This window comes from Onthophagus taurus, chromosome 10 (genome assembly GCF_036711975.1).
Source record: "Onthophagus taurus isolate NC chromosome 10, IU_Otau_3.0, whole genome shotgun sequence".
NCBI classification, from domain to species: Eukaryota; Metazoa; Arthropoda; class Insecta; order Coleoptera; family Scarabaeidae; genus Onthophagus; species Onthophagus taurus.
This window is the reverse complement of record NC_091975.1, coordinates 2,804,165-2,829,684: the sequence shown is the minus strand read 5'-3', so window position 1 is coordinate 2,829,684 and position 25,520 is coordinate 2,804,165. Positions and strand designations below refer to the sequence as shown.

Sequence of the window (25,520 nt, the reverse complement as noted above, 5' to 3'; positions counted from 1 at the left end):
AACCATAACTTTGTTATTTTAAATGGAACACCCCGTATTTTTCTAAGGTTTCGGATAGCCTTATTAATTCTCTTTTATTTTTGTTAAGCATATGATATATCTAATACGTGTACTTTTTGAGAAAATTAGACTGTTTTAAAAATGTCAGTATAAACGTGATTTATTTACAAAATGTAGGCTATGGAACAACATTTTTGAACATATAAGTAAGTTTATGTCGAAAAAGATATAGGTGCAATACACAATATTAAAAAAAATACAATGAAGAATTAAGCAACAACCATTAACAAAACAAAATTAAAGTAAATGTTCAATATAGCCTCCTTGTTGTTGAACACAAGTTTCAATTCGTCTAAGAAATGAAACATTAACGTTCTGCAACATGTTTACGTTTATTGTTTCAAACGCATCGCGAATACGATTCATCATATTTGCTTTCGTCGTTGGTGGTTCTTCATATACCAAGCTTTTTACATATCCCCACAAAAAAAAATCTAATTTTGTCAAATCCGGAGAACGTGGTGGCCATCTAACAGGACCTCCTCTGCCTACCCACCGATCAACAAAAATTCTGTCTAAATGTCTTCTAACTATCCTACTATAGTGAGGTGGCGCACCGTCGTGCTGAAACCACATTCTTTGCCGAACGTTTAGTGGAACATCTCCTAAAAGTGCTGGCAGGTGATTTTCCAAAAAATTCCAATAAGATTCTCCGTTAACGTTTCCCTCGAAAAAATACGGCCCGATCAAACAAGATCCTACTATCCCTGCCCAGACATTTACAGACCATCGATGTTGGTGGTCTACTGGTCGTATAAAATGAGGATTGATAGTATCATAATAATGAAAGTTATGGCGGTTAACGTAGCCATTTTTGTGAAACGTTGCCTCATCGCTGAATAATAGATAATCAAAAAAATTATACTCTTGTTGAACTTTTTCTAATGCCCATTCCGAAAATTCTAGCCTTTTCTGGAAATCAGTTGCATCAAGTTCTTGTACTAATTGAATATGGTATGGATGAAATTTATATTTTCGTAAGATTCTTGAAACAGACGTTTGGCTGACGTTAAGCTCATTGCTTATTTTGCGTGTACTAGTGTGCGGGTTTTCAACTACCTTTAATAATACAGAAAGTTCGTTCTCTTCCCGAGTGGTTCGTTTCTCGCGATCTTTTTTTTCGTATTTGACGTGTCCTGTTCTTTCAAACCTTTCTTGAAGGTTTTCAAATGCTTCAACCCTAGGATGCCTACGCTCTGGAAATTGTTGAGCGTAAAGTCTAGAGGCAAGAAATGGATTTCGCTCTCCCGCACCCAAGAAATATACCATATCAATAAGTTCTTCTTGACTAAAATTCATTTTAATCAAACAACAGATTTTGGAAACACGTTATGAACAAACAAAGAGAAATCAAAACTTAATTGTTTGACACTTCGTATTGCTATAAAAATCTTTTCAAAGCCTACTTTTTTTTAATAAATCACGTTTATGCCGACATTTTTAAAGCAGTCTAATTTTCTCAAAAAGTACACGTATTAGAGATACCATATGCTTAACAAAAATGAAAGAGAATTAATAAGGCTATCCGAAACCTTAGAAAAATACGGGGTGTTCCATTTAAAATAACAAAGTTATGGTTCTCCAAACATTGCATAAATTAATCGCTTTTGCTAAACACCCTGTACAATGATATCCAATAGTATGAACAGTGTTCGAAAGACCCAAGCTTTGTTTATCGACACCCCAAATTGCAATCTTCAATATTCAATATTAATGCAGATAACGAATTTTAAGTGACCACCTGAATTTTCAAACTTTTTCACAAAAAAAATAATAACTTGGCAACCTTGCATTCAAAATTTAAAAACAAGATATGCAGTCGTAGCATTTAAGACAGCAAATCAGAATATGTAAAAAAATACATAGCGTTCCATTTAAAAAAATGAAGTTGAGTATGGTCCTGGAATAGTGAAACACCCTGTATAGCTGAAAATAATTTTAATCGATACAGCTTTGATGGTAATATATGATGGCATAAAAACATTTCTTTTATTTTCAATAGTATAGCCACTATCTTCCGTCCCCGCACTATTGACTCACCCTGTATGTAGATTCAAAATCTAGTTAAGAAAAATTGAGATAAAGTAAAAAATGTAGAACCTTGTGATTTTAACCGAAATACTCGATTTGAGTGTAAATTTAAAAAGTTGGGGCGACTTTATTTATTAAAATAATAAAACGAGTTATATTTGAAATTAAATCAAAGAAAGTCTTTTTCAAATTAATGTATGCAGCTTGAAATTTTATTTTATAAAAATTAAGATAAAGTAAAAAATGTAGCGTCTTGCAATTTTAACCTAAAGACCCGATTTGAGTGTAAATTTAAAGAATCGATCCAACCTTATTTATTAAAATGAAAAAACCAGTTATATCTCAAATTAAAGATAAAAGAGTCATCTTCAAAATCATATACATAGACTCAAAATCTATTTAAGGAAAATTGAGATAATGTAAAAAGTAGTACTTTGCAATGTTAACCTAAAAATCCGATTTGAGTGTAAATTTAAAAAATCACTCCTACCTTATTTATTAAAATAAAAAACCGAGTTATATCTCAAATTAAAGCTAAAAGAGTCTTCTTTAAAATGATATATGTAGACTCAAATTCTATTTAAGAAAAATTGAGATAAAGTAAAAAACGTAGCACCTTGCAATTTTAACATAAAAACCCGATTTTAGGATAAATTTAAAAAATCACTCCTACCTTATTTATTAAAATAAAAAAACGAGTTATATCTCAAATTAAAGCTAAAAGAGTCTTCTTTAAAATGATATATGTAGACTCAAAATCTATTTGAGAAAAATTCAGATAAAGTAAAAAATGTAGAACCTTGTGATTTTAACCGAAAAACTCGATTTGAGTGTAAATTTAAAAAATCGCCACAACCTTATTTATTAAAATAATAAAACGAGTTATATCTCAAATTAAAGATAAAAGAGTCTTCTTCAAAATGATATACATATTATGTAGATTCAAAATCTATTTTAAAAAAATTGAGTTATTGTAAAAAATAAATTTGAAATATCGCCTTAACCTTATTTATTAATATAAAAAAAACGAACCTTCAAATTTTATTTAAGAAAAATCGAGATGAAGTAAAAAATGTGTTACATTATCATTTTGAGGGATAAATTTAAAAAATCACCCTGACCATAAAGAAAAGTTCTACATCTCAAATTGAAATTAAAAGATAGTAGATTTGATAATAATAAAAATTAAACAAAGACTTTTTAGTATTAAATAAATAAAAATAAATTAGGTCAATTGTAAATAAAATTTAATTCCATCTTAAGTAATATAATACTCAAGTTGGTGTTAACGTGACACCCAGTCAACCTTAATTACCGTCCAACGAAGTGATCCAACAACATAAATCGCGGTTGCGGTCTGACGGCGTAAAAGACCCACCTTGGCAATTATACAAGTCGAGAGAGACCAAGCATTCATTAAAGTTCTTGGTTCTCGACTCGCGTTCAATATTAATTTCCTCAGCACTTAGCTACTACAGTAAATACGCATAAAATAACCGTTAACCGCTTCGCAATTACTAATCCAACGAATGTTATTGCTTGTTATATAAACGTAAAAGAGAAATTGTAAATTTATAACGTTAAATATTAAATCGAAGAAACGAAGAAATTTGAAGAAGGCGGTGTCGACGTGTTGATCTGTGGCCCGGAGTGTCAAAGCTCACGACTCCGGGACAGCGGATCAGAAAGGGAAAATCAGAAAATAGGGTGGGGATGAAAGAACTACGACGCATGACGTCAACTTTGCTGATCGCGCCTGTCGACTACCTTCCACTCTGGCGTCAGTCATGTTCACGAAGTCGACCAGATAGTGCCCAAGCGATTAGTACGCGATAAAACGTCGAGAGAGAGAGAACTGTGTGTACATAGTTTTTTGTTTCAAACATTTTTTTATCAAACATACTTTGTGAAGTGTTTCTAAGAATTAGTTTTTTATTTCAAAATGATTACTTCGAGCAACCAGTATATTAGACCGGAATATTTAACTCCTTTACCAACAACGGTAAGTTAAATCCTAAATGTAGTATATTTCTAAACATATTCTTTTTTAATTTAAAAAATTAATTTATTTTTTTTATTATTATTATTATAGTTAGATGCAAAGAAAAGTCCGTTGGCGTTATTAGCTCAAACTTGTAGCCAAATTGGTGCTGATACAACCAACAACAAACTTTTCCAAACATCCGATAAATCCAAATCGAAATCGGATAACAAAGAAAAATCCGATTCGAAATCGAAATTCGATTTAAATCAGGGAAGAGAAAAATCGAGAACACCCGAAGATAAATCAACAAATCGAAGAACACCGTTAGGTGCAAAAACCCCTCAAATTTCAAATGGAAGGTGTTCTAGCAACCAAAGTGCAACTTCGCCAAGAAGTTCCCCCAGTAATTCAGAAAGAAAAACTCCAGCCTCGAATCAAATCGAAGTTGCGGAAGATTTAAAGACGATTTCGAAAGAATCATCCGAAAGAAAATCCCCTCAGTCTCCATCGAAACCATTAACTTCATCGATTGCAACTTCCAGTAGTGACCCGGCGATTAAAGATTTACCTTTAGGGACTTTTAAACCTGGTTCGATTCCGGTTTCTACGTCCTCGTTTTTGGGGGCTTATCCACCGCCAGGTCTTCCACTTGGAATGGATTTGATGACATCTAGTTTAATGTCTCAACATCACGCAGCGGCAGCTTTAAAATCATCGTTACCTTATCTGAATTATTCAAGATTAAAAAATCCAGATTTAGTTCCCGTTTGTAGAGATCCATATTGTACAGGATGCGGTTTAAGTTCACATCTTCTGGGAACAACACCGAAAACTTCGTGTCCAGCAGGGTGCACACAATGTGATCACGCAACATCGAAAGCAAGTTATGTTCCTCATAGTCCAGCGGCTGCAGCTTACGCCCACGCTCAATTAGCAGCTTTAGCGGCCGCTTCACATCTTCCGTACGTGTGCAATTGGATTTCGAGTGATGCTTCTTATTGTGGAAAACGTTTTTCGAGTTCAGATGAACTTTTAACACATTTGAGGACCCATACTAGTGTTACTTCGGAAGCTAGTGCTTTATCGATGTTAAGTGCACCGGGGATTCCCGCAACACACCCGCTTCTTCACCGAACATATCCAACTCCACCGTTAAGTCCTTTGGCAACAGCTCGTTATCATCCTTACAGTAAACCGTCCTTGTTACCACCGACGTTAACATCATCGCCGTTAACAAGTTTTCCTCTTGGACATCCAAGTTTATCACCATATTTAACACCTTATTCATTGTATGGACCTAGATTAGGTGCGGCACCAGGAATGCATCCATAATTTTAAACGAAAATTGTTGATTTGACTGTGAAAAAGAAACTGTGAAAATGAATTTGATTAAAATAAATAAAAATAAAAAAACTAGTCGCCCAAGAAAAAGATTAATGTGACTGTGAAAGAAGTGGAAATTAAAGAGGAAAAATACACGGGCTAAACACGAGAAACGATTAAAAATAAAATAACTAGAAAGATTAATTTTTATCGTAAACTTGTGACTGTGTGATATTAATTTTTAAAAAATACTTCTTAATAAATTAATGATTGCGATGTATATTTTGCTCGAAGGTGTGTTGTATATACAATTCTATAATAATAAAATATATATATATAGGTATATATGAGAATATTATATATTATTATTGTAAATGTACTGTTTTCCGTGTAATAATAACAATGATAATTACTCGCATCCAGAAATGTTGTCTCATGGTTGTGCCGCTCTCAATTTGTATAAATGAATTTATTAATTAATTAAAAATAGAGTTTTGAGGTAAGCCAAAAATGTTCTTTGTATTTTTGTTCGATTATCATTTTTCTTTCATTCGTGTGGATGTAAAAAAAAATTGATGGCAAAAAATAAAATACTATTTTTGCTTATAAATGTAATACGGATCTTCATTCGGTTTCTTATGGTTAAACATTAATTAAAACAAAAAATCTACACTACAAATCATATCATTGTGACTCTTGTAATATGTATAAAGAAAAAATGAAATAAAAATATTTTTATTGTTAAAGAAATGAAAATGTACCTACAATACAAAGTGTTATTATTTAATTTCTTTTTTTATTGATTAAAGTTATTGTATACTTATTCTTTTTGGTTTTATTTATATTTTTCCTAAATTATAACTTCACCGATTTAATTCTGAATCTTAAAATCGTAATTTTCATAAAGATCGTTGTTTAACCCCATTTCTGCATATCTGATTATCACAAATTTTAAAAATATTACTTTAAAGAAGCGTATCTTAAGAACGAATTGAGATATAACGATAAAATAAAGAACATTTTGAAGCAATTTTAATTAAGATATATTGTACCATAAATAATTCCTTATTTCTGATAAACTTCGTTGTTATGATTTTTTTAAATTCAATGCTGCATAATTTATTATTTTTTTAGTTGAATTTAAAAAAATCCTATCTTAGGAACGAATTGAGATATAACGATGAAATAAAGAACATTTTGAAGCAATTTTAATTAAGATATATTGTACCATAAATAATTCCTTATTTCCCATAAACTTTATTGTTATGATTTTTTTAAATTCAATGCTGCATAATTTATTATTTTTTAATTGAATTTAAAAAAATCGTATCTTAGGAACGAATTGAGATATAATGGACAAATTTAATGCAGATTTATAAATAACTTTTTCTGTAAAATAAATTTTATTGCTATCATTTTTAAACTCATCTTTCCACATATGAAATATATAAAGAATAATTGTTATTGAATTAACTCGAACAATTTTAACTTTTATTCCTATTTCTTTAATGATTTGTTTATGAAAAGAGCGATAAACCAAAAACTGAAAAATCCCTTAATATATAACCATTTCATCGGGACGTAAAACAAAAATAATTGGGACAAGCTAACAACTTGGCAGGACGATCCATCTTCCACTAAGAATAGATCGTGAATAGCGCAGCTGCTGATTTTATGCCTACTCTCGCTTCGAGTCCGTCTCTGTCCTCACGTCAAATAAGCCCATTTCTTTCTTACAATCGACTCGTGCATTTTCTATTTCGCCTTCTCCAACGTGCGGTTAACCGGAGACGTCTCCACGATTTCTCAAGAACACATTAATCGGCATTTACTTGACAACGGTAGTGACATATTTATGATTCTTACGCTTACATATATGAATGTTTACCATACATTAATGTAATTTATATCTATTCGAGTTGGTATTTCTATTAGTATACGGTGATGCCATTAAATCCAGGCTACTGACGAACGAACTTCTAACTTTTATGGGTTTTTATTTCCATACAGTGATGACGACCCATAGTGATACTCGAATTTGTAATAAACAAAAATTACGATTATAAGACATTTTTAAATCCACAATTATCTTTATGATTCATTATTTTTTTTATTTATTTTTCGAAATGCGCTTCGAGACACCATCCCATAAAATTGTATAAGTTAAGTTTCGAAGCTGCTTTCTTATGATTTTGAAAATGAATTCAAAGTTTTCTTAAATAGATTAAAATAGAAAAGTTGAAGAATGAAATGGGAAGGTATAAAATCGTCCTCGTGAGTGGCGGCACTTAATTCTCCGGAACCGAAGCGATTTGTGAATCGCGATCGAGCGTGATCCGACGACTAAAACCACCGCCCGGATCGCCCATTACGAAAATAACACCTCGACTGCTTTACGATAATAAAGTCCGCTTTCGTGAAAATGTAATTTTTACGGCCCCAGATCATAATCTCATAAAGAAGCAATATTTATTATTCGCGACCCGACTCCGCCCAGCGTTTATAAACAGGAGGCCATTCGATAAAACCGCGTTTTACGATCGTTCGTTACGTTGTGGATATCGAATAAGAAAATTATTACCCGGTTACTACCGGTGTTTGTGAAAGATTGACAGACTGCTTCGGTTTCTATTTGTGGAATCGTATAAGTTTCTAGTTTATTATTGTACAGAATTCTCCAAGCGGTCACATTAACGTCAAACAATAGTGAATGTTGCAAACATCAACAGCAAACACTGAAGTGTGTTATTATTAAAACACCCCATGACTCATACAATTTAAAACATTCTCGTTTATTACGTGATAAAATTTCATAACCGATTTGTTTAAAATTTAAATTATAAACTGAATTTTAAAATGATAAAAAATAGATTTTGTTCGTTATGGGTTAAGTTGATCCATCCCAACTTTAATGACATTAATGCGAAGTTAACTCAAGAACGAATTAAGACCGCCATCTATTAAATTCTATTAAAACCATTATATTTTAAAATAATAAAAAATGGATTTTGTTCCTGATAGGTTAAGCTGATCCATGCCAACCTTAATGACATTAATGCGTAGTTATCTAAAGAACGAATTAAGACCGCCATCTATTAAATTCTATTAAAACTATTATATTTTAAAATGATAAAAAATCGATTTTGTTCCTGATGGGTAAAGCCGATCCATCCCAACCTTAATGATATTAATGCGTACTTAACTCAAGAACGAATTAAGACCGCCATCTATTAAATACTATTAAAACTATATATCATAAAGTTATATTAGAACACACAAGATGATTTGAGAGAAAAGTATTATTTCCAAAGGCCCCGTTAATTTATCTCAATCAAGTCTGAGAAATATATTATTTACAGCAATTCGTGAGAGACTTTCTCGCCGACAATAACCTAATTGCCACTTCGGGACGATAATTTGCCGACGGCTGCTCATTAAAAAGGACCAGTTCACGTCGCATTTAAATCCAAAAAAAAAATTTACGGTTCTCTTAGTTCAGCACTGATTATGTTCGTTCATGCATAATGTCCCTCTTCTCTTCCCTTCAAAAGCACCTGGTGCGGACCAAAGTAACTTTATGTTAATAAAATAAGTGGAGTGTATCGAGACGTCGAGTAGTTAATTATAGTTTTTTTTTGTTTACTCGGGTTATTTTTAGCGACAATTCGGCCTTTATGAGAGTATCCTGCGATAAATCAATTTGTATATACGGTTGATTTAATGTTGCACTTTTCATCCGCTCGTAAAAAAAAGACCCGGCTTCGTCGAACATCATTAATATTTATGATCGTGATAAATGGCGTCGTAAAAATGTGTGTCAATGCCGTTTGCGCAAACTTTAAGTTTCGAGCGCAGTAAATAAACCAATTAAACGAGCGTAAACGTCAACTTCCCACGTTTGCAACATTAAAATATATCTGTATCTCTTAAAAAAAAGGATTCATTTCCAAAATATCTTATTGTTATTAGTCATCTCAATCCCATTTTATTAACCAATAAATATCTCTTCGTATTCGTTTTATATACGTCCATTTTGGCCACAGTTTAATTTCACTCCGCGCGGTTTATTTAAAGCGTATTAAACGACACCCGAGTGTATTGCATAGCGCTGAACGAAAATAAAAAAAATCTCTGAACGCGCAGCGTGAGTTATGGACGGCTTCCATAACATTAATTAAAAGAGAGGCACGGGGTTATCGGCGTAACACAATATTTGCAAAATTGTGAGTTACGAGTATCCCAACGAATTGCAATGAACGGAGCAAACCAGAAACGATTAATAAAACTTTTTCGCCATTAAGATAACATTTTTAGTTTTTTTATATATGCGAGTTAAATTAGCTGTTTATATTTTATAATCAAAAAGCGATTCCTAATAATTCATCGGTTATCGTTGGGTTCAAAGATTTTAATAATATTTATACGAATTTTACTTTTTTTTAGTAATAAGATCAGTTTTATTATATTATTTACATCAGTATAATTAAATATAAATGTTAGCACTCATAAATAGAATTCAACTTGGGTCTAGTGTTAGTTCTACTTTTTGCTCAATAAAAATAATAAATAATCTGAAGGTGTTTTCCATTGGTTAGTACCATTTTGACACACATCAATAAGCTTTTTATGTTTTTTGATGTCTTTTAAATACTTTAAAAACATCTAGATCAATTTACTATTAATTTTTTCATTGTTGCTGAGTCTTCTACAGATGTTTTTGATTGATTAAAACCGTTTTGATTCACACCAATCAGCTTTTTCCATATTCAAAACTTTTTGAATTTTCTAGAAAATATTCCTTTTAATGTTATTAACTTTTCTTGTATTTATAAAATAATCTAAAAGTGTTTTCCATCGATTAATACCATTTTCTCACACACCAATAAGCTTTTTATGTTTTCTGGTGTATTTGAAGTACTTTCAAAACATCCCCTTTAATGTAACTAACTTCTCTTGCAATTATAAAATAATCTGAAGGTGTCTTTTACGGATTTAAAGAATTATTAATGAATATGTTGTTGTCCACTTAGTTCTTATAGTGATTGACGTATTCGTTGTGTCATATTTCCGTAAAGTTAGCGATACGTAAGTATTTAATTAGACGTTGTAACGTAAGGAAATATCTACGATGTCTGTAGAGCGGTGTCTAGTAACTAAACAGGTGAAGCGATAAACTGCACGCACCGGTGGTTAAATCAACGTACGTTGTTGGATTTAATTGCTCGTAAATTAAGTGATTTATCAACTCGTAAAAAATGTTACGAAGTGGCATATAATTATGGGATTAACTTTTAATTAGAATCATTACGAAGTTTTTTTTTATGTGAACATAAACAAAAAAATCATAAATCTTTTGGTTGCTGTAAATATTTCTTGAGGTATTAAATGAGTGGTATACTATGTGGAGGGAGGGTATTGGGGGAGTCCATATGGAGAGTTCGAATGTACGAGGTCAATTGGTGGTGTTCTCCCCCAACGTTTATCCGTAATATCTGTCCGACACCCCAAGAGAAATACGCTGCGAAATTGCACGGGGACCCACAACGGAAATTATACCCGAGTCCGACCCTGTTAACCGCAGGTAGTTCCTTAAGCGTAAGTGCGAACGCCATTAAACGGCGAGATTTGCGCCTTCCGAGGTCTCGGGAAAGTATCGGTTTATTGTTCTCGGGGTCTCGGTGGCTTTACCAAGGCATTAATATAGCGATAAATTTCCCTACGATTACGTGTTACTTGCCAGGAATAGTACCCGTTTGCATTCCAACTGCAAAGTAATAAAATCGAGAGATCGCTTTAATACGTAATCAATTACGTTAAGATTTTTTCATGTGATTGATTTTAGATTGTGAATCGAGATTGTAAAATTTATATATCATTCGTTCCAATTATTCGAATATATTTCAGATTTCATTACAGCTAACGAAAAGGTTGCGTAACGGTCCTGTGTAAACGCCAATCGCGATAATGTCATTACTTAATGCGCTCGCTTGATTTATAGTTAACCAAGATTATATATATATTTTTTTCTTTTCCGGCTTGCCATATCGTATATCAATCATCTCGGACAATCACTTGGTCGAACCGTTCGAAACGGTTAGTTGGAACGAAATGAATTGACGTGTCTTTGGCTTGATCATAAATTATCTACTAACGTTCGTATTTTAATTAGCATCGAAATTTGTTGTTTGAATTCATTAAATTTTGACAAATTTACTCAAGTATTAAATCAAATTTAAAAAAAAAATATTAGAACCTAATAGAACAATCCTCTTCAGTGACAAATTTGAAATCAGCAAGAAGCCGGAGTTTCGCTTCATCGTCAGTGGTGTAGCGTCGTCAAGGGTGTTACGACTTGGCGTTCCGCTTTCCATTTGAGTAATGAGAGCAAATTAATCACAAGACCGCGTGTGCACGCCTATAAATACCCGTCTTTCGGGGTGTTTTATTACACCGTTTCACACGGTGTCGGTATTACGGTTCGCACAAGTCGCGTTCGACTTGAGCGATGTTCCTCGACAATAACGACGGTTACAACGATAAAGAAAATAGGGGATGTACAAAAGAACAAATTTTTTATGTAAACAAGGTTACCTATTCGATGCATGAATTTTTACCATAACTATACATTTATGCATATATTAATGCAATCTAGGCAATCTTATTGTGTTATAAATTATAAATGAGCTACATTACGCACTGCAGAGGCAAGAGCTTGCTACAGTTCAAACCAATAAAGTAGTAATAACCGGGGAGCTACAATCTACACTGCTATCCGTAACACATGTTGTGAGAGATATAATAAGTATTGGGTTGAAATGTACAGGCTGGTTCAAATTCGATGTCTGAATAGGAAACTATAAGAGTTAGAAAAAAAGTAGCTTGCATGTCATGATCTCGTTTTTCGAGAAACAGTTAATGCCAAAAACCTTAAAGCGCAATCGTCTTTTGTTGAAAATATCGTAAAACCAGCAAGTGCAATTATCTTGGTGGAGTATTATAACTAAGACATTATATGGACACTTTTTTACAGAGAATTTGATGAAGTAGTCAAAAAAATTTTTCGGACAAATTCGGACATCGAATTTGAACCACCCTGTATATAATATACAGAAATAGTCAATTTGAATCATTTAAATAAATAATAAACATTTTGAGTTTGTACGAAAATGATAACAACAAACATAGATACACACATATACAGTCGTTCGAAATCGGTACGATAATAACGGGGTCGGTATCCATTGTGTGTTGTTGTGTAGTGGTGTTGGCGCAGAACAGGATAATTAACCCCCGAAACGTCCCAGTTGGTCAACGGGTCGTGTGTGGAAATTCAATTGGAACATTAAACGGGACAAATTGATAATTTCGATCCGGCAGTGCGGCGTTCGCACTCGAAAGCTAATGCAAAATTAAAACGATGAGCATCCAATTTCTAAATCGGAAACCAAAATAATAATGATAACTATAAAGTTAATCGAAAAGCTAAATGATAATTTATGTAAAAATCTGTTTTAAATTGGTTTCGTAACTTGAATTTCTCCTCCTTGGTTTCTGATCGATTTTCGAACGTTTCCTTTTATTCTTTTGGACCGTGAGGTCGTAAAAAGTTTTAACAAGAAAATCGCCCCGGACCGTTTTGTAGTTACTTAATGCGTTTCCGAGTCGGTCCCTTTGCGGCGGTCGCGCCTTTATTACTATGTCCCGTCGATACGCCCGAAATCACAGGGTACAAGGCGGTTTCTAGGGGGCCACGGACGGTTTCCCGGCGGAACCATTTTCTAAAATCACAGCCTGGCGGCCTACGAAATTACAGTGTCCGTTCCGGTGATGACGTTCCCGCCGTCTACAGCGCCAGCCATTATCGACCATAGATCATAATACGAGAACCCAAAATTATATGTCGATGCAAAATTAGCGATTTAAAATAAACATACGGTATTATCGCTTAACGGCCCTATACTGTTTCTACGTTCTTTTTTTGTACCAAACAATTTGAATTGTTTGTTAATTGTACAAGTTTGATAGAATCATAATTGTGGAAAGAGAAAGATCGAGATAGAGAGAGTTAATTTAGGTTGATTATCCGAAAATTTGAGAAGTTGTTCATATCTGGAGGGGAAATCGGCCTAATGGGGCCGCGGATAATTGACCATGCCGCAGCAACAATGGAAATAATACGGGAAGCGGCGGGTTTCTGGCAAAAGCAACGCGAACGAAGAATGAACGAAGAAAGAATGGGAACCAAACGGCGCCAAAGTGAGGATCCCTCGCCCCCATTATCTGGCCGACGGAGCGACGCCTCGAAATTGTGGTGATTTGTGGAGGTCCCAGCAATAGTTACGGCCGTGCTAATGGTATACTTACGATAAATATACACCCGGACTCTCGGAATAAACCGTCAATTATTACGACTCCAAATTGTCCGTAATTAAATTAACGACGACTTTTAAACGACGTCTGCCTCCTCTTCTTTCTCCAGTTCTCTTCTTTACGACTGTCGCACACCAGAAGGTTTCTTCTTCTCGGCGTTTTAAAGTAAAAAGAAAAATTAAAACCTGCACAACTCTATAATCTACATAACAAAACGGGTTTAAAAATTAATTCTAAACTTAAATTTAATCCGTAGTAAGTGGATGATTTAAAAAAAATCACCACGATGAAAAATATATAACAATTTAAATCTGAATAACAACTAAAACAAGATCTAACACTAGACCTAGAACTAGAAAGTATTTCAAAAACACCAAAGAAGCATAAAAAGCTTATTGGTGTGGGTTAAAATAGTACTAACCGATGGAAAACACTTTCAGATTATTTTATAAATACAAGAGAAGTTAATAATATTAAAGGGGACATTTTCCAGAAAATCCAAAAAGTTTCGAATATGGAAAAAGCTCATTGGTGTGAATCAAAACGGTTTTAATCGATCAAAAACATCTTTAGAAGACTCAGCGACAATGAAAAAAGATAAGAAATTGATCTGGATGCTTTGTAAAAGTATTTCAATCGGATTTTAATTCTATTTTCGACGATATAAACAGTTTTGAATTTAATATCCTCAGCGAATGGTGTTGTAACTGTTTCGTTAGTAATAAGAAAACGAAAAAGGATATGGGAGGAAACAACCTGTCACATAGAACGCATAATATTGAATGATATATGGTTAAGTTTAAACGCTTTAAAGTTTTAAACGCGTAATAAGCGCTGTGTGGTAGGTAGAATTGCATAATAAAAGTGTATAGCGGTGAATGTAATTTTTGCTTAAGATTATAAATTTTCTAATCAAAATTATTTATGACATTAATTACGACCTCTATTGTGAGTCAATTAACATGCAGTTTAGAGATTAATTTGCTTCGCACAGCGTAACCTGGGCTTATTTATTTAAATGTCATGTATTAATTAATTTTTCTGTGATAGATACACCGTGGTCCGATAACTAATTACCGTTTGTGTGAATAATTGATTCCTGCTGCGTATACATATACGAGAGGTAACTCGTTACGCAACAGATCGGTGCACTAATGACGGCCGCTTTTTCATCGGAGATAAGTTATGCGCTCCGTGTCAGTTACGTTTACTGACGTTATTTATGCTCGGACTTAATCTGTTACACGCTGATTAATGTCCATTATATCGCGAACGGCGTGAAATTCCAATTATTTTATTTCTCGCCGCTTGCGAATGCCGCCTGAACCTCTTTATTAAATATTCCGGTCACGAAACCTTATCAATTTACTCTTTATTTATTCATTTTAAAAATATTTTTTTTGTCCCCCACTAAACCGGCGAACAGTTTTTTAATCGGGTTTTATTTACGCACGATGAAGTTAAATGAATTATAATTATATAATTTATACATGTATGGTGAATTTTAATATAAACTTTAATTACATCGTACTCAATTTGAAATGCACTGCTAATTACACTTAATTACAACAACAAGAACGATAATTAAATAAAATTCTGTTTGCATTTCTTTAAAGCAATAATTAAAATCGATAATATCGAGAAAATAGAGGGAATTGGCACAAAAGCATTCGTTGGTTGTCAAAACCGCGATTGAATTCCTATCGGAATGGAGTCCAGCCTCGATGGATCATAAAAGGGGGACGAATAGTTGATCGACATCACCGTCCTGCATGGCAAGCGTCACCGGCATATTTCTATATTAATAAATTCAATTACGGTGGCCCGGATGACGTTTCGATTTCATACACCGATCGGTGGCTCGATTGTTATTGCAGACGGCACCATAGCAGACGTTTCGCCGGGAATGTCAAAAACAGAGGTTGTGGCATCCGCTTTGATCCGAGACTCGGTGATAATTAATCGGCGGTCGCATCATCATATTTTCATGCGCCCCATCAAAGTACCGTCATTGGCTTCGGTCTATTTGATTAATCTGTGCAAACGGATTCCCGTCGTTCGACAAATTCGATATCCATCGCCGCACGACAAACCACCGATGGTTCTCAGTTTTCCATTATGCATATCCTGAACACGTGACCCTTCGAGTTGGGTTACCATCATTGACAAATCCAACTCCCTTTTTGGGGACTAAAATAAGCCTTTGTTATCGTCTATGTATTTATATATACGTAATTTTCTCGATTACAGAAAAAAATGATAAGAAAAACAAACCATTTTTATGCTGATTAAAAGAAGTTCTAGGCGAGGTTGTTGGCAAATGTTAGTGCACAACATTTTACAGCAATCCTGTACACAGTTCTGTATCGACATGCCGGTGATATAGAAAAAAAAATGTAATACTTTACTGAAAAATCACTTCTATTGGAATGATATCGAAGAAAGAGCCAGATCAGTTCTGTATCAATATGGTGTATAATGATGTAGCGCCTCAGTCACAAAGGACCTCGGCGTAATTACTCTAAATTCTACCAAAACGCAAAGATAATGCATTTTTATAAAAAATATTTCTTATAACATAACAAAAAATGACTTTTTATAGTTTTCGTAATAAATTTCTGTTGTAATTCATAGATTCTCCTGGAAGAAGAGAGATTAAATCGGTCAATTATTATAATGGTTTGTTAAAGTCGATGTCGGTAATCAATCTTGGGGCGATTTATCACGGATCGAGCATCGTCGTCATGGACGAAGACCAACCGGTGTTATTATAATTCGAAATACGGCCGAAGATTACGCGCCGGCGAACCGTACCGTCGAGTGCAATATAATTTAGGGAAAATTGCACGGTCCGGGGGCACTATTTTACCAACCTCCAGGTCTGATATTACCAACCTCTACGTCATTATCAAGGGGGCAGGTCTCCTCCGAGTCCTCACTAATAAGCGTAATTGCCGAGGTACAAAGTTTTACTGTCGATTCCAGATGTATACCAAGTGGTTGTTTGGTCGAGAACATTATTAACTTTTAAAAAAGAAATCTTGAAAGCTTAAGAAAATTTTAGGAAAGCCTCAGATTTAAATTCCCCGAATTTCTTTTTAAATAAATAATCACTCCATCCAATGTAAAAGAATGCGGCTTGTTGGGGTATGAGTTTTGTAAAAGCTAAAGGGGGAACGAAAAATCCAATTTAAGATTCGCACCGCTTTTTCTCTTCGACGTTCCTTCTTCTTCCGCTTCTTCTTGGGGGTGACAGGTGTCGCGGTTAAGATTTGTAGCCCGTAATTAGAAAGCCTTCGGCGGCGAAGACGAAGTAGACGAAGACCTTCCGACCAGTCACACACACATTTCTCATTCCGGGGGTTCACACCCCCTCTTCTTCTTATTCAGTGTCGAGTCGACGCCCCTGTTTAACATCTGCTCAAGAAAAATTGCTCCGAACGCCGCCACCGAAGCAAAATTACAATGCATGCCGCCGCCAACGACGACGTTCTCTTCGGAAAGGAGCGAGACATTACAAATTGCTCTCGATATCGGGTTTCGATACGCCCTGTCACCTACCGGACGAAGGAACTGCATCGACTTCTTGCCGCTACAGTCTAATAACAATGCCATTCAGTGTATTACATCCAACTACAATTTCAAACCGAAACAACACGAAATTTGAAAAAAACGTGTAAAAAAGTCTAAAATAAACTCTCCTGATGGAATAGAGTTAGAACGTGTAGAAAGACCGGGAAGCCAAGAAGAGTTAGTTTGTCTGTGGCAATATTTTCTGAATGGCGAAGATTGGTCCCGCGTGGTTTTCGAGCATCGGGGTGGAAAAGCCGGGAAACTCGGGGATATTAGCCCCCAGTATTTCAGGTGTATCAGCGGCCAGAACCGCACCTCTGAGGACGATAATGCCGATAGAATATTTCGCACGTAAACTTTCTTGCCGCCGCCGACGCCACCGCTCAGTAATCCGACAAACGACCTCAGACCCCAGCGTCTTGAACGGAAAGCGCGAATCTCATTACTCGCCCAGTCGATTGCAATTTGAATAAATCCCGTTCGTTCCGGAAAAATTGCTTCTTCGCAGGATCTGGAAGGGTTCTTGCATTTAAGGTGTGCACACCTTGACGTGTCGTATATTACGAATAACATTTCGACAAATTTTTGGGGTAAAATCGAAAATATTGTAAAGACACAAGACCTAGAACTAGCGTTTAGCCAATGATCTCTTAAGATGGCTAAACCCGAATGTTTCTACTTCTAGGTCTAGTGTTAGTTCTACTTTTTGTTCAATAAAAATATACAACAATTTAGCACTGAACAACAATTTACTTTGGTGTGAATTATCGATTTCCTATTGAACGACGAAGTGGAAGTTTCTTTCTCCACCTACGCGGTCGCACGTCTGTAACCTCTAACCCCTTTTTAAGATGCGTATCCTGGATATATTTGTCACGACACTTAGTCGTGTCAGAGCAATTTAAATGCAGATGCGACCGCACCGGACGCTTTTTGTCGTTGCGCACCCGGGGGCCGGTTGGTGGCGTTGTTTACAACGCGAGAAGTGTTTACAGGTGCGCACGTTTTAGCGTGTTATTCCACCACCCGGTTGTCGACTAAGGACGCGGCCCTGGGGAAATTTTCTTAAAATTGTGTACTCCCGGGGAATGTCGCGTGCGTTCACTTTGTTTACTGCTATAACGTATTCAAAGAGAAAGATAGAACCGGAAGTGTTTTCTAGCATTCTTATTTATTTTTAGTTTAGATGGTTTGTTGCTGTTTTCAGTAGCAGAGAGATGTTATTTTATAATTTATGGTTTGTCGTAAACTTTCTGTAACCAATTTATAAATTGTATTGCGTCTTGACAGAAACGATTAGATCGTAAATACACATTAGTAAGTGCTGCAGTAAATCAGCGGGAATACAAAAAACCGCCTCCAGCGTACAATTACGTTATAAAACCTGAACAAGATACTCCACGATCTAACGGCGTGTAGGTATTATATAAAAAAAATCGACAAAGTATCTAGTTATAGGCTATTTCCCGACCGAACATTAACAGTTAATGAAATGGGTACTTTTTCTAGCAAGAATCGTGTGTTATTAAGCAAACCGTTAATTACCCTCAATATGACCCGATTGGAAATTTTATTAGTAGTATTTTCCGTCGCAAGTTTTGATTGCGTAATAAAATTATGGCTCTCGTGATTAGAATGGCGTTAATAACGTATTCATTCTCTTTCATTAAGAGGTAATTTATCACCACAAACAGTCTTAATCGCCGCTTGTTTCTAAGTTAGTGTGTTATTCAGTTTATCCCAATGCAAATTAAAAACGACATTTTAAATTTTATCGATTCCATTGTTTGTGTTAAACTTAATTCTTCAATATATCAAGAGAAATAGCACGTGCTAAACCATCTGATTATTCCTTATTTACAAGAAAATAATTATTACGTTGGAAAAGCGGATGGCTTTGTAATTTCAGATGTACGAATACCACCGTGGGTTCCGGACATACCGTTACCACTTTAATGAACCCTTTCACGGTTTGCCAATTCTCTGGCACACCGACGGCGCTCGTTTAATTTTGCACGACTGCGGAGCCGTTACGTGACGTCGTTCGGTTCAAGTCTGCAAACAATGAGCCGCAAGCTAAGCAGTCATTTCGATATCAACAATTCATCAAACTTCATGTTTATTAATTTTTTGAAAATTATAATTTAATAACCTAATTTTAATAGTAACAGTTTCCTTAAATGAACGTTTAATACCACGATTAGTTTCGTAATAAATCGACATTAAAGTAATTACCGACATTATTTATGTAGATTAATATAAGTTTGCAAGAAAACTAGTTATTGAAAAGCAAGCGAAGTTTAAACTGCATAATAAACCAACAACAACACAACTCGTAAGTAGTATACACAGCAATTTAAACACCGCTTTCTACGATTTTCCGTTGCGGCTATTCGCGTCACGCTTCGAAGACTACTTCCTGTACTTATCGATTCGTCATCGCGAAGTGTATTAATGGGAACTGGTTAAGAAGAAAACGACAATTTTCAATTTCCTGCGGCTGCTAGTCGTTATTAATTCAATAATAAACCAATGGGAAACAAATAGGGATCAGCAAACGATACCATCTCGAAGAAGGATTCGAGTCAACTCTTCGTATACGTCTTATTGCCACCGGAGTGCACACGACGTAGATTCTATGGGTACTCTTGTAGATTCTATCTGAATTAACCGGTATCAACACGGATACCGATCAGAGATTGTCCGCTGCGGCGACCACGGTTAACCACGAATCCAACCTCCAGAGAGAGAACAACCGGAGGGAGAGTTCGCTTTGGTTCGAACCGGACCCGGAGCGCGCGATAATGGCCTCACGGAACGTATCCCACGTAATTGCCGCGCTTGTAATGTAAATTTTCGTCGTGGTCCGATAGAAAGATCCCGAGGAGACGTTAAAACCGGTTAAATCTAGTTATAGGGTGACGATAAAATTTCATTACTACTCCGAAAACGAGGGTGAATTCTCTCACCATCTCTAGGATTATCTCTGATTGCGGATTTGTTCTAACCACAATTTTCTACTTGGTTTAATAATTTTCAAAGAAATTTTAGTGCAAGAAATATTTTAAACATTAATGAACGAATTACTTGTTGGATTAGGGACTAGAAGATATCCAGAACTACCCCAATTAAAGATGAGATTGCTCTGTAAGCCAACCTTTACTTAGGTGGCTTGGTTAGGCCTGGTTTCTGTGTAAATGTGCTCGATGGTCGATGTGAAAGGTTTGGGTTTGGCTAGGATTAGGTTGTAGCAAATATCGGCTAACTTAAGCTGGAAAAATACATCTTTGAAAGGCATTCTGCGTGGTCATTTTTGCAACTTTATTGTTACTGCTTGTGCATATTCTCTCATTTTGCCCTCTTCAAAGTAAGTAATTGCAACAATTCATCTGATACGCGATCCATGTTGCATCTCTTCCACTAAAACAAAATCTTTCAAGTCGGTTATCTACATATGTATGATAAAGGTGTGCAGAAAATGTTAAAAGATTCATATCCAGAGCTGTCTTAAATTAGAGATGAGATTTGCGACTAGCTTGATTATGAGTGAGCCAATCTTTACTTAGGAGGGTTGGGTTAAGCCTGGTTTCTGTGTAAATGTGCTGGTTTGGGTTGGGTTAGGATTAGGTTACATTTTCAAAAAAAATGCCGTATTTTATTTTACTGCCGAAGGAAAGCCACAAGTATATCAATGTGCCTTGTGTTCTGTACTTTTGCCCATGATATAAGGCCTCGGAATCTTGGCAATCTTGCTTATACATTTGCCCTCATTTTGCGCTCTTTAAAGTAAGTATTTGTATCAATTCTTCTGATATATGTATATGTTGCATTTCTTGTACTACTGCAACTCTTTTCTTCTTTTTTCTTGAGGCTAGTGTTTTAACGAAATAAATCATTTAAATCATCACTTAAATTTTGACATTCCACTCTATGGAGAGCTTGCTCAGCTTTTCGTTACTAAATGTGTACTCTTATCTTATTTACTATTCTCAGTTGATGCTGTTTTGAGAGTCTAACTTTCCCTCATCATTGATTTAGCATTAGTTAATTAGTTTAATCTGTATCATTAAAACAGAAAAAAATAGATAAATGAAGTAGTCTATACGAATGCATTTAATTGATATTGACTTGATACTTTTTAATAATCAGTTTAAAATCGCGATGTAAAAAGAAAACTGTTGAAAGGTTATGAAAAAGATATAGATTACGGACGGACGTTTATGTTTAAGCAAGAGTAATCGTTAATTTATCTAACTACTTCGATTACGCGGTCTCCGCGAATAAATGCCGTCAGCGTCCGGTGGCATTTAAAATCGGTTCCCAGGCGTACCACTGCCGATTTATGACTTAATCGAAATTATTGATTATTTATATAAGCGATCGCTGACATAATTACGGTTAATGCGAACTGCGGAGCGGCAGCGGCTTTCCGCTATCTCCCTTTCGCAATCGCGACTTGCAGCGCCAATTAAAATCGCCTGGCTGATTTATGGCCACTAATTGCACATTTGTAACAAACTAGGCGGTTCGAGGCCCGTTCCGGCGGCGTGCCGATGCGCTATTTTTGCAACCAATGCCTTCCTTAATTGGGAATTGCAAAAGCAACAATCATTTTGTTGTTTTCGGTATGAACAATTTGTGTCAGAATTTGATTGAAAATTCTAGTAAATTTTGTGCAGGAGTTTATGGTCTGTCGTGACTTTCGTGAACTGGAGGTATTTTATGTGATTTCGTCGGACTGTGGGACGAGCAGCTGGTTTTGACGAACATTACGACCCGGGGTCCGAAGAATTATGACCGGCCGACGACCAGTTCTTGCCGTCGACCGAAAACACAATGCGACATTATGATGCATTGTGGCCGCGACGACGAAGCGCGTATACTGTATTTTCCTCACGCACACGTTAGCTCGTTGTGGACGGGTAACGAATCGCGCGGGCACATGCAATTATGACTCGTAAATCAACCGCACAAATGGAGTTATATTAAGACTTTTATTAGCCGCCCCAGGAGCAACGCGAAGAACCGATACGCCAAAGCTTCGTCGAGGGAGAGAATAGAACTTGCGCTGTATATTTAAGTAATAAAACGGGAACATAATTTTCAATTGCGAAAAACGTCGCCGATAAATCACCTTTAACGCGCACCCTGACGAGGAAAGTTGTCGACGTTTATTGGGTCGTACGTTATATAGGGGACGCTGTGCTTTTGCACTCTATATGACTTCTTGCGCAATTTCACAAACGATTTTATGTCTTACGAACCAACACGAATCCTTTCAAGACCATTTCCGAAACACTTTGTCATTATGCAACCCAACATACGGAATGTATTCCTTGATTCTATGAAACAAAGAAAAACACGGGTTAAATTAGAGCATTCATCCGCGAATTAATTACAGAGGAAGAAGAACACTGAGGGGGGTTTTCAAAAAGCCTTGGGGGTAATGAGTTCACCGACGCGTGTAGATCGCAACAGCTGCCCTCTGCGCGGTTTCTTGCGGAACGGTCCGAGCGTATCTGATGATCCGCGGGACCCCCTGAGGGGTAAAACTCGGCCCGCGCGTTATGTACGCATCGCATCGTTCAAATGCGCCCATACCGTGTGTTATTCAACAATTTAGATTAAATTAATTATTACAGTGTGGAGCACACCGACCGCAATAACGTGCCCTAAAGCGTCTGAATGCCAAAGCGATCATCGCAGAACTTTCTGGTCTTCTCGGAATGAATATGTCTCATAAAGAGCATTAAGTCACATGACAGTTTGTAGGGATATGTCATATAATCGTTGAAGTAAGTGCGGAGTAATGAGCTTTTCGTTCTCCTCTGGCAGTGCGGAAGGAGACTTCAAAAGCTCCGGGAAATGTCTCCGTCGAAAAGGGGAGGACGTGTTTTAATGACATCCCCATTTCCCGACGAGTGTAAACACGCGAAAGGAGTTTACTGCAATGTAAAGTACCGCGTTGAAACATTCACACACACACAACTGTTGATCGTTAAGCTGACCGTGTGCGTTATTACGGCCACTGAAATATTCATTCCTGCCTGTCGGGAATAAAGAGCTGTTTCCATATGGGCCGCATTATGAACGCTCCGTTCGGATTCTCTCGTTGTTTGAATCGTCTACATCATAAACGCCGTTTCCATATTTCAGGCTGCTGCCGCTTGCTGCTGCCGGGGAAATTAAGTGCTCACCATTGTGGCGGACGCCGCCGCTCGCGGTCGGTAATTCGACCTGTTCGGATAAATTGCCCGACGCGATTAGATTAATACGTCCGATACCGTCGAGAAGTGCCGCGCGAATGAATCAATCCGTTACTCGCCGTAAATTAACCTCGATATACTGGCATCTGATTTAAAACCGGGAATACCTAACTATTTACGATCGATATTCATTGCAGATCCATTTATTAAATTAAATACTATATTTAAATTCTTACTACATCAATTTCTTAAGTTTTTCCAGCCAATGCATTGTTACAAGTGTCCTCAGCTATAGTTTATTATTATTATTACTGCTTAAAGGGCGTCCTCGCTGCCTCTTTGGCTTTTTCATTGCCCTCAATGTTTCCATGACTTCGAACCCACCATAGAGTGGGTATTCACACGTGTAGGCCTCAATTGCTTTTAGGGCGATGAAAATATTTATTGATGCATCTTTCTGTCCTTTTTCTTAGGTTCAAAACGGTGCAGAAATTTATGGCAAGAGCTTCTGTTTGAAAAATGGTTATATCCGAGCTAAGGAGCAACTTAATGCAGCTTAATGCCTACTTCGAATCCAACTCTTTGAAGCACCGGTGTACTAGGCAAGGGCTCCTCTTTTCAGTTGAGGCTCACCCTTCGTCCAATCATCCCTGCTTCTGGACATGACCTTATATGGCTGGACGAAATTATATTTTATCGGTATATGATTTAATTTTAATGAAGTAGTTTAGACATGGGTCTCTGAGGATTTTGAGATATCCTCTGATGAATATATGACTTCGTCTGATTAAGTCAAGGTCGCTTGTATTAGTTGTAGCGTCTCGATCGTAAGTGACCTTGGTTCTGTTAAATTTCAATTTTAATCTTTAATACAATGAGTTTTTTTCGTTCTAGTTGTTCTGTTGGCTATGTCCCTCTCCGAGGTAGAAATATCATACGACAAGCTCAGAGTGATAAAAACGCGGCTTCGCGAACGGCGGACACGTAAATATAATAACTCACCGATTACATTAGGTCCCGGGGTACCGCTAGCTAACGCATTTGTTCGGTTCGGCCGTAAAAAAGGCGTACGGGAGCGGCAGCGCGGCGGCCGTAAACGTCAAGAGCACATTCGGGTTAAAAATTAAAACCCCGCCGCCGTTACCGACGCTCCGCCACTCTGATTTCTCGGCCATTTGGCCGCTGAGTAACGGCCTCGTCGTGTCTGCCCGGCGCCGCCAAATGAAGATATACAGACGCAGTTGCTTTTACGGCATGTGGAAATATTTAATTTGTGTCTTTTCGTTCGACAACAATTTCTATGAACTAACAAAGTTTATTTATTCAAATCAAAGTTGATTCATCCACTTAAAATGTATCAGTTTCTATTGACCTTTTAACCTCGTTCGAAGTGTGTGTCAGGAGAGGTTAAATTTATTATGTCAATGGATTAATTTACGATGCTCTCTCTCCCCATTTACAAAAATTAACAGTGTCGAGCACTTTAAATGAACGAATGGTCGTTATTTTTAGTAAGGGCTACACTTCGTTGTCGTCGTCGGAGCCGCTAATGTATTTCACATGTTCCCGGTTATTAAATATAATTTGTGACTCCTAATTTTTGTACGTGGGAGGGCCCATGAAACGGAGTTACGACCGCGCGGTGTCCTGAACTTTTAATGGGACACGGCGGCGAACCGACTCCTGCCAAAACGTGTAACAGCTCCTTCTTCTTCTCCACTATGGCGAGCAGCTCGACAGCTGTCTCGGATGTCGTTAGGCTTTATTAAAACGTCCGCGACACTGTCATAACTCGAGGATTATATATTTATAAATTGGCCGTGAGAGGTAAAAAGGAGGCTGCCCGGGAGGGCGTGAAAAATATTATTAGACGTCTCTCCGAAATAACACGTGCGTCGTCGTCGTCGACCGTTATTTCGACGGTTTTACGACGTGTTATAAAGCTTCTAAATATATATTCGGCGCTATACTCT

At 36.4% G+C, this 25,520-nt stretch overlaps 1 protein-coding gene and 1 long non-coding RNA gene across 5 annotated transcripts in view; one reads left to right on the top strand and one right to left on the bottom strand.

Moving 5' to 3' along the window:
- LOC111428415 (uncharacterized) overlaps positions 1-25,520 on the bottom strand; it is a 109,198-nt gene that overhangs the window by 40,765 nt on the left and 42,913 nt on the right. The gene's annotated exons all lie outside the window — the stretch shown is intronic.
- LOC111428413 (elbow B) lies at positions 3,875-5,494 on the top strand. Its single transcript, XM_023063915.2, has 2 exons — positions 3,875-4,093; positions 4,184-5,494. Exons 1-2 carry the CDS (start codon positions 4,034-4,036, stop codon positions 5,405-5,407), a joined length of 1,284 nt encoding a protein of 427 aa, XP_022919683.2. The 5' UTR covers positions 3,875-4,033; the 3' UTR covers positions 5,408-5,494.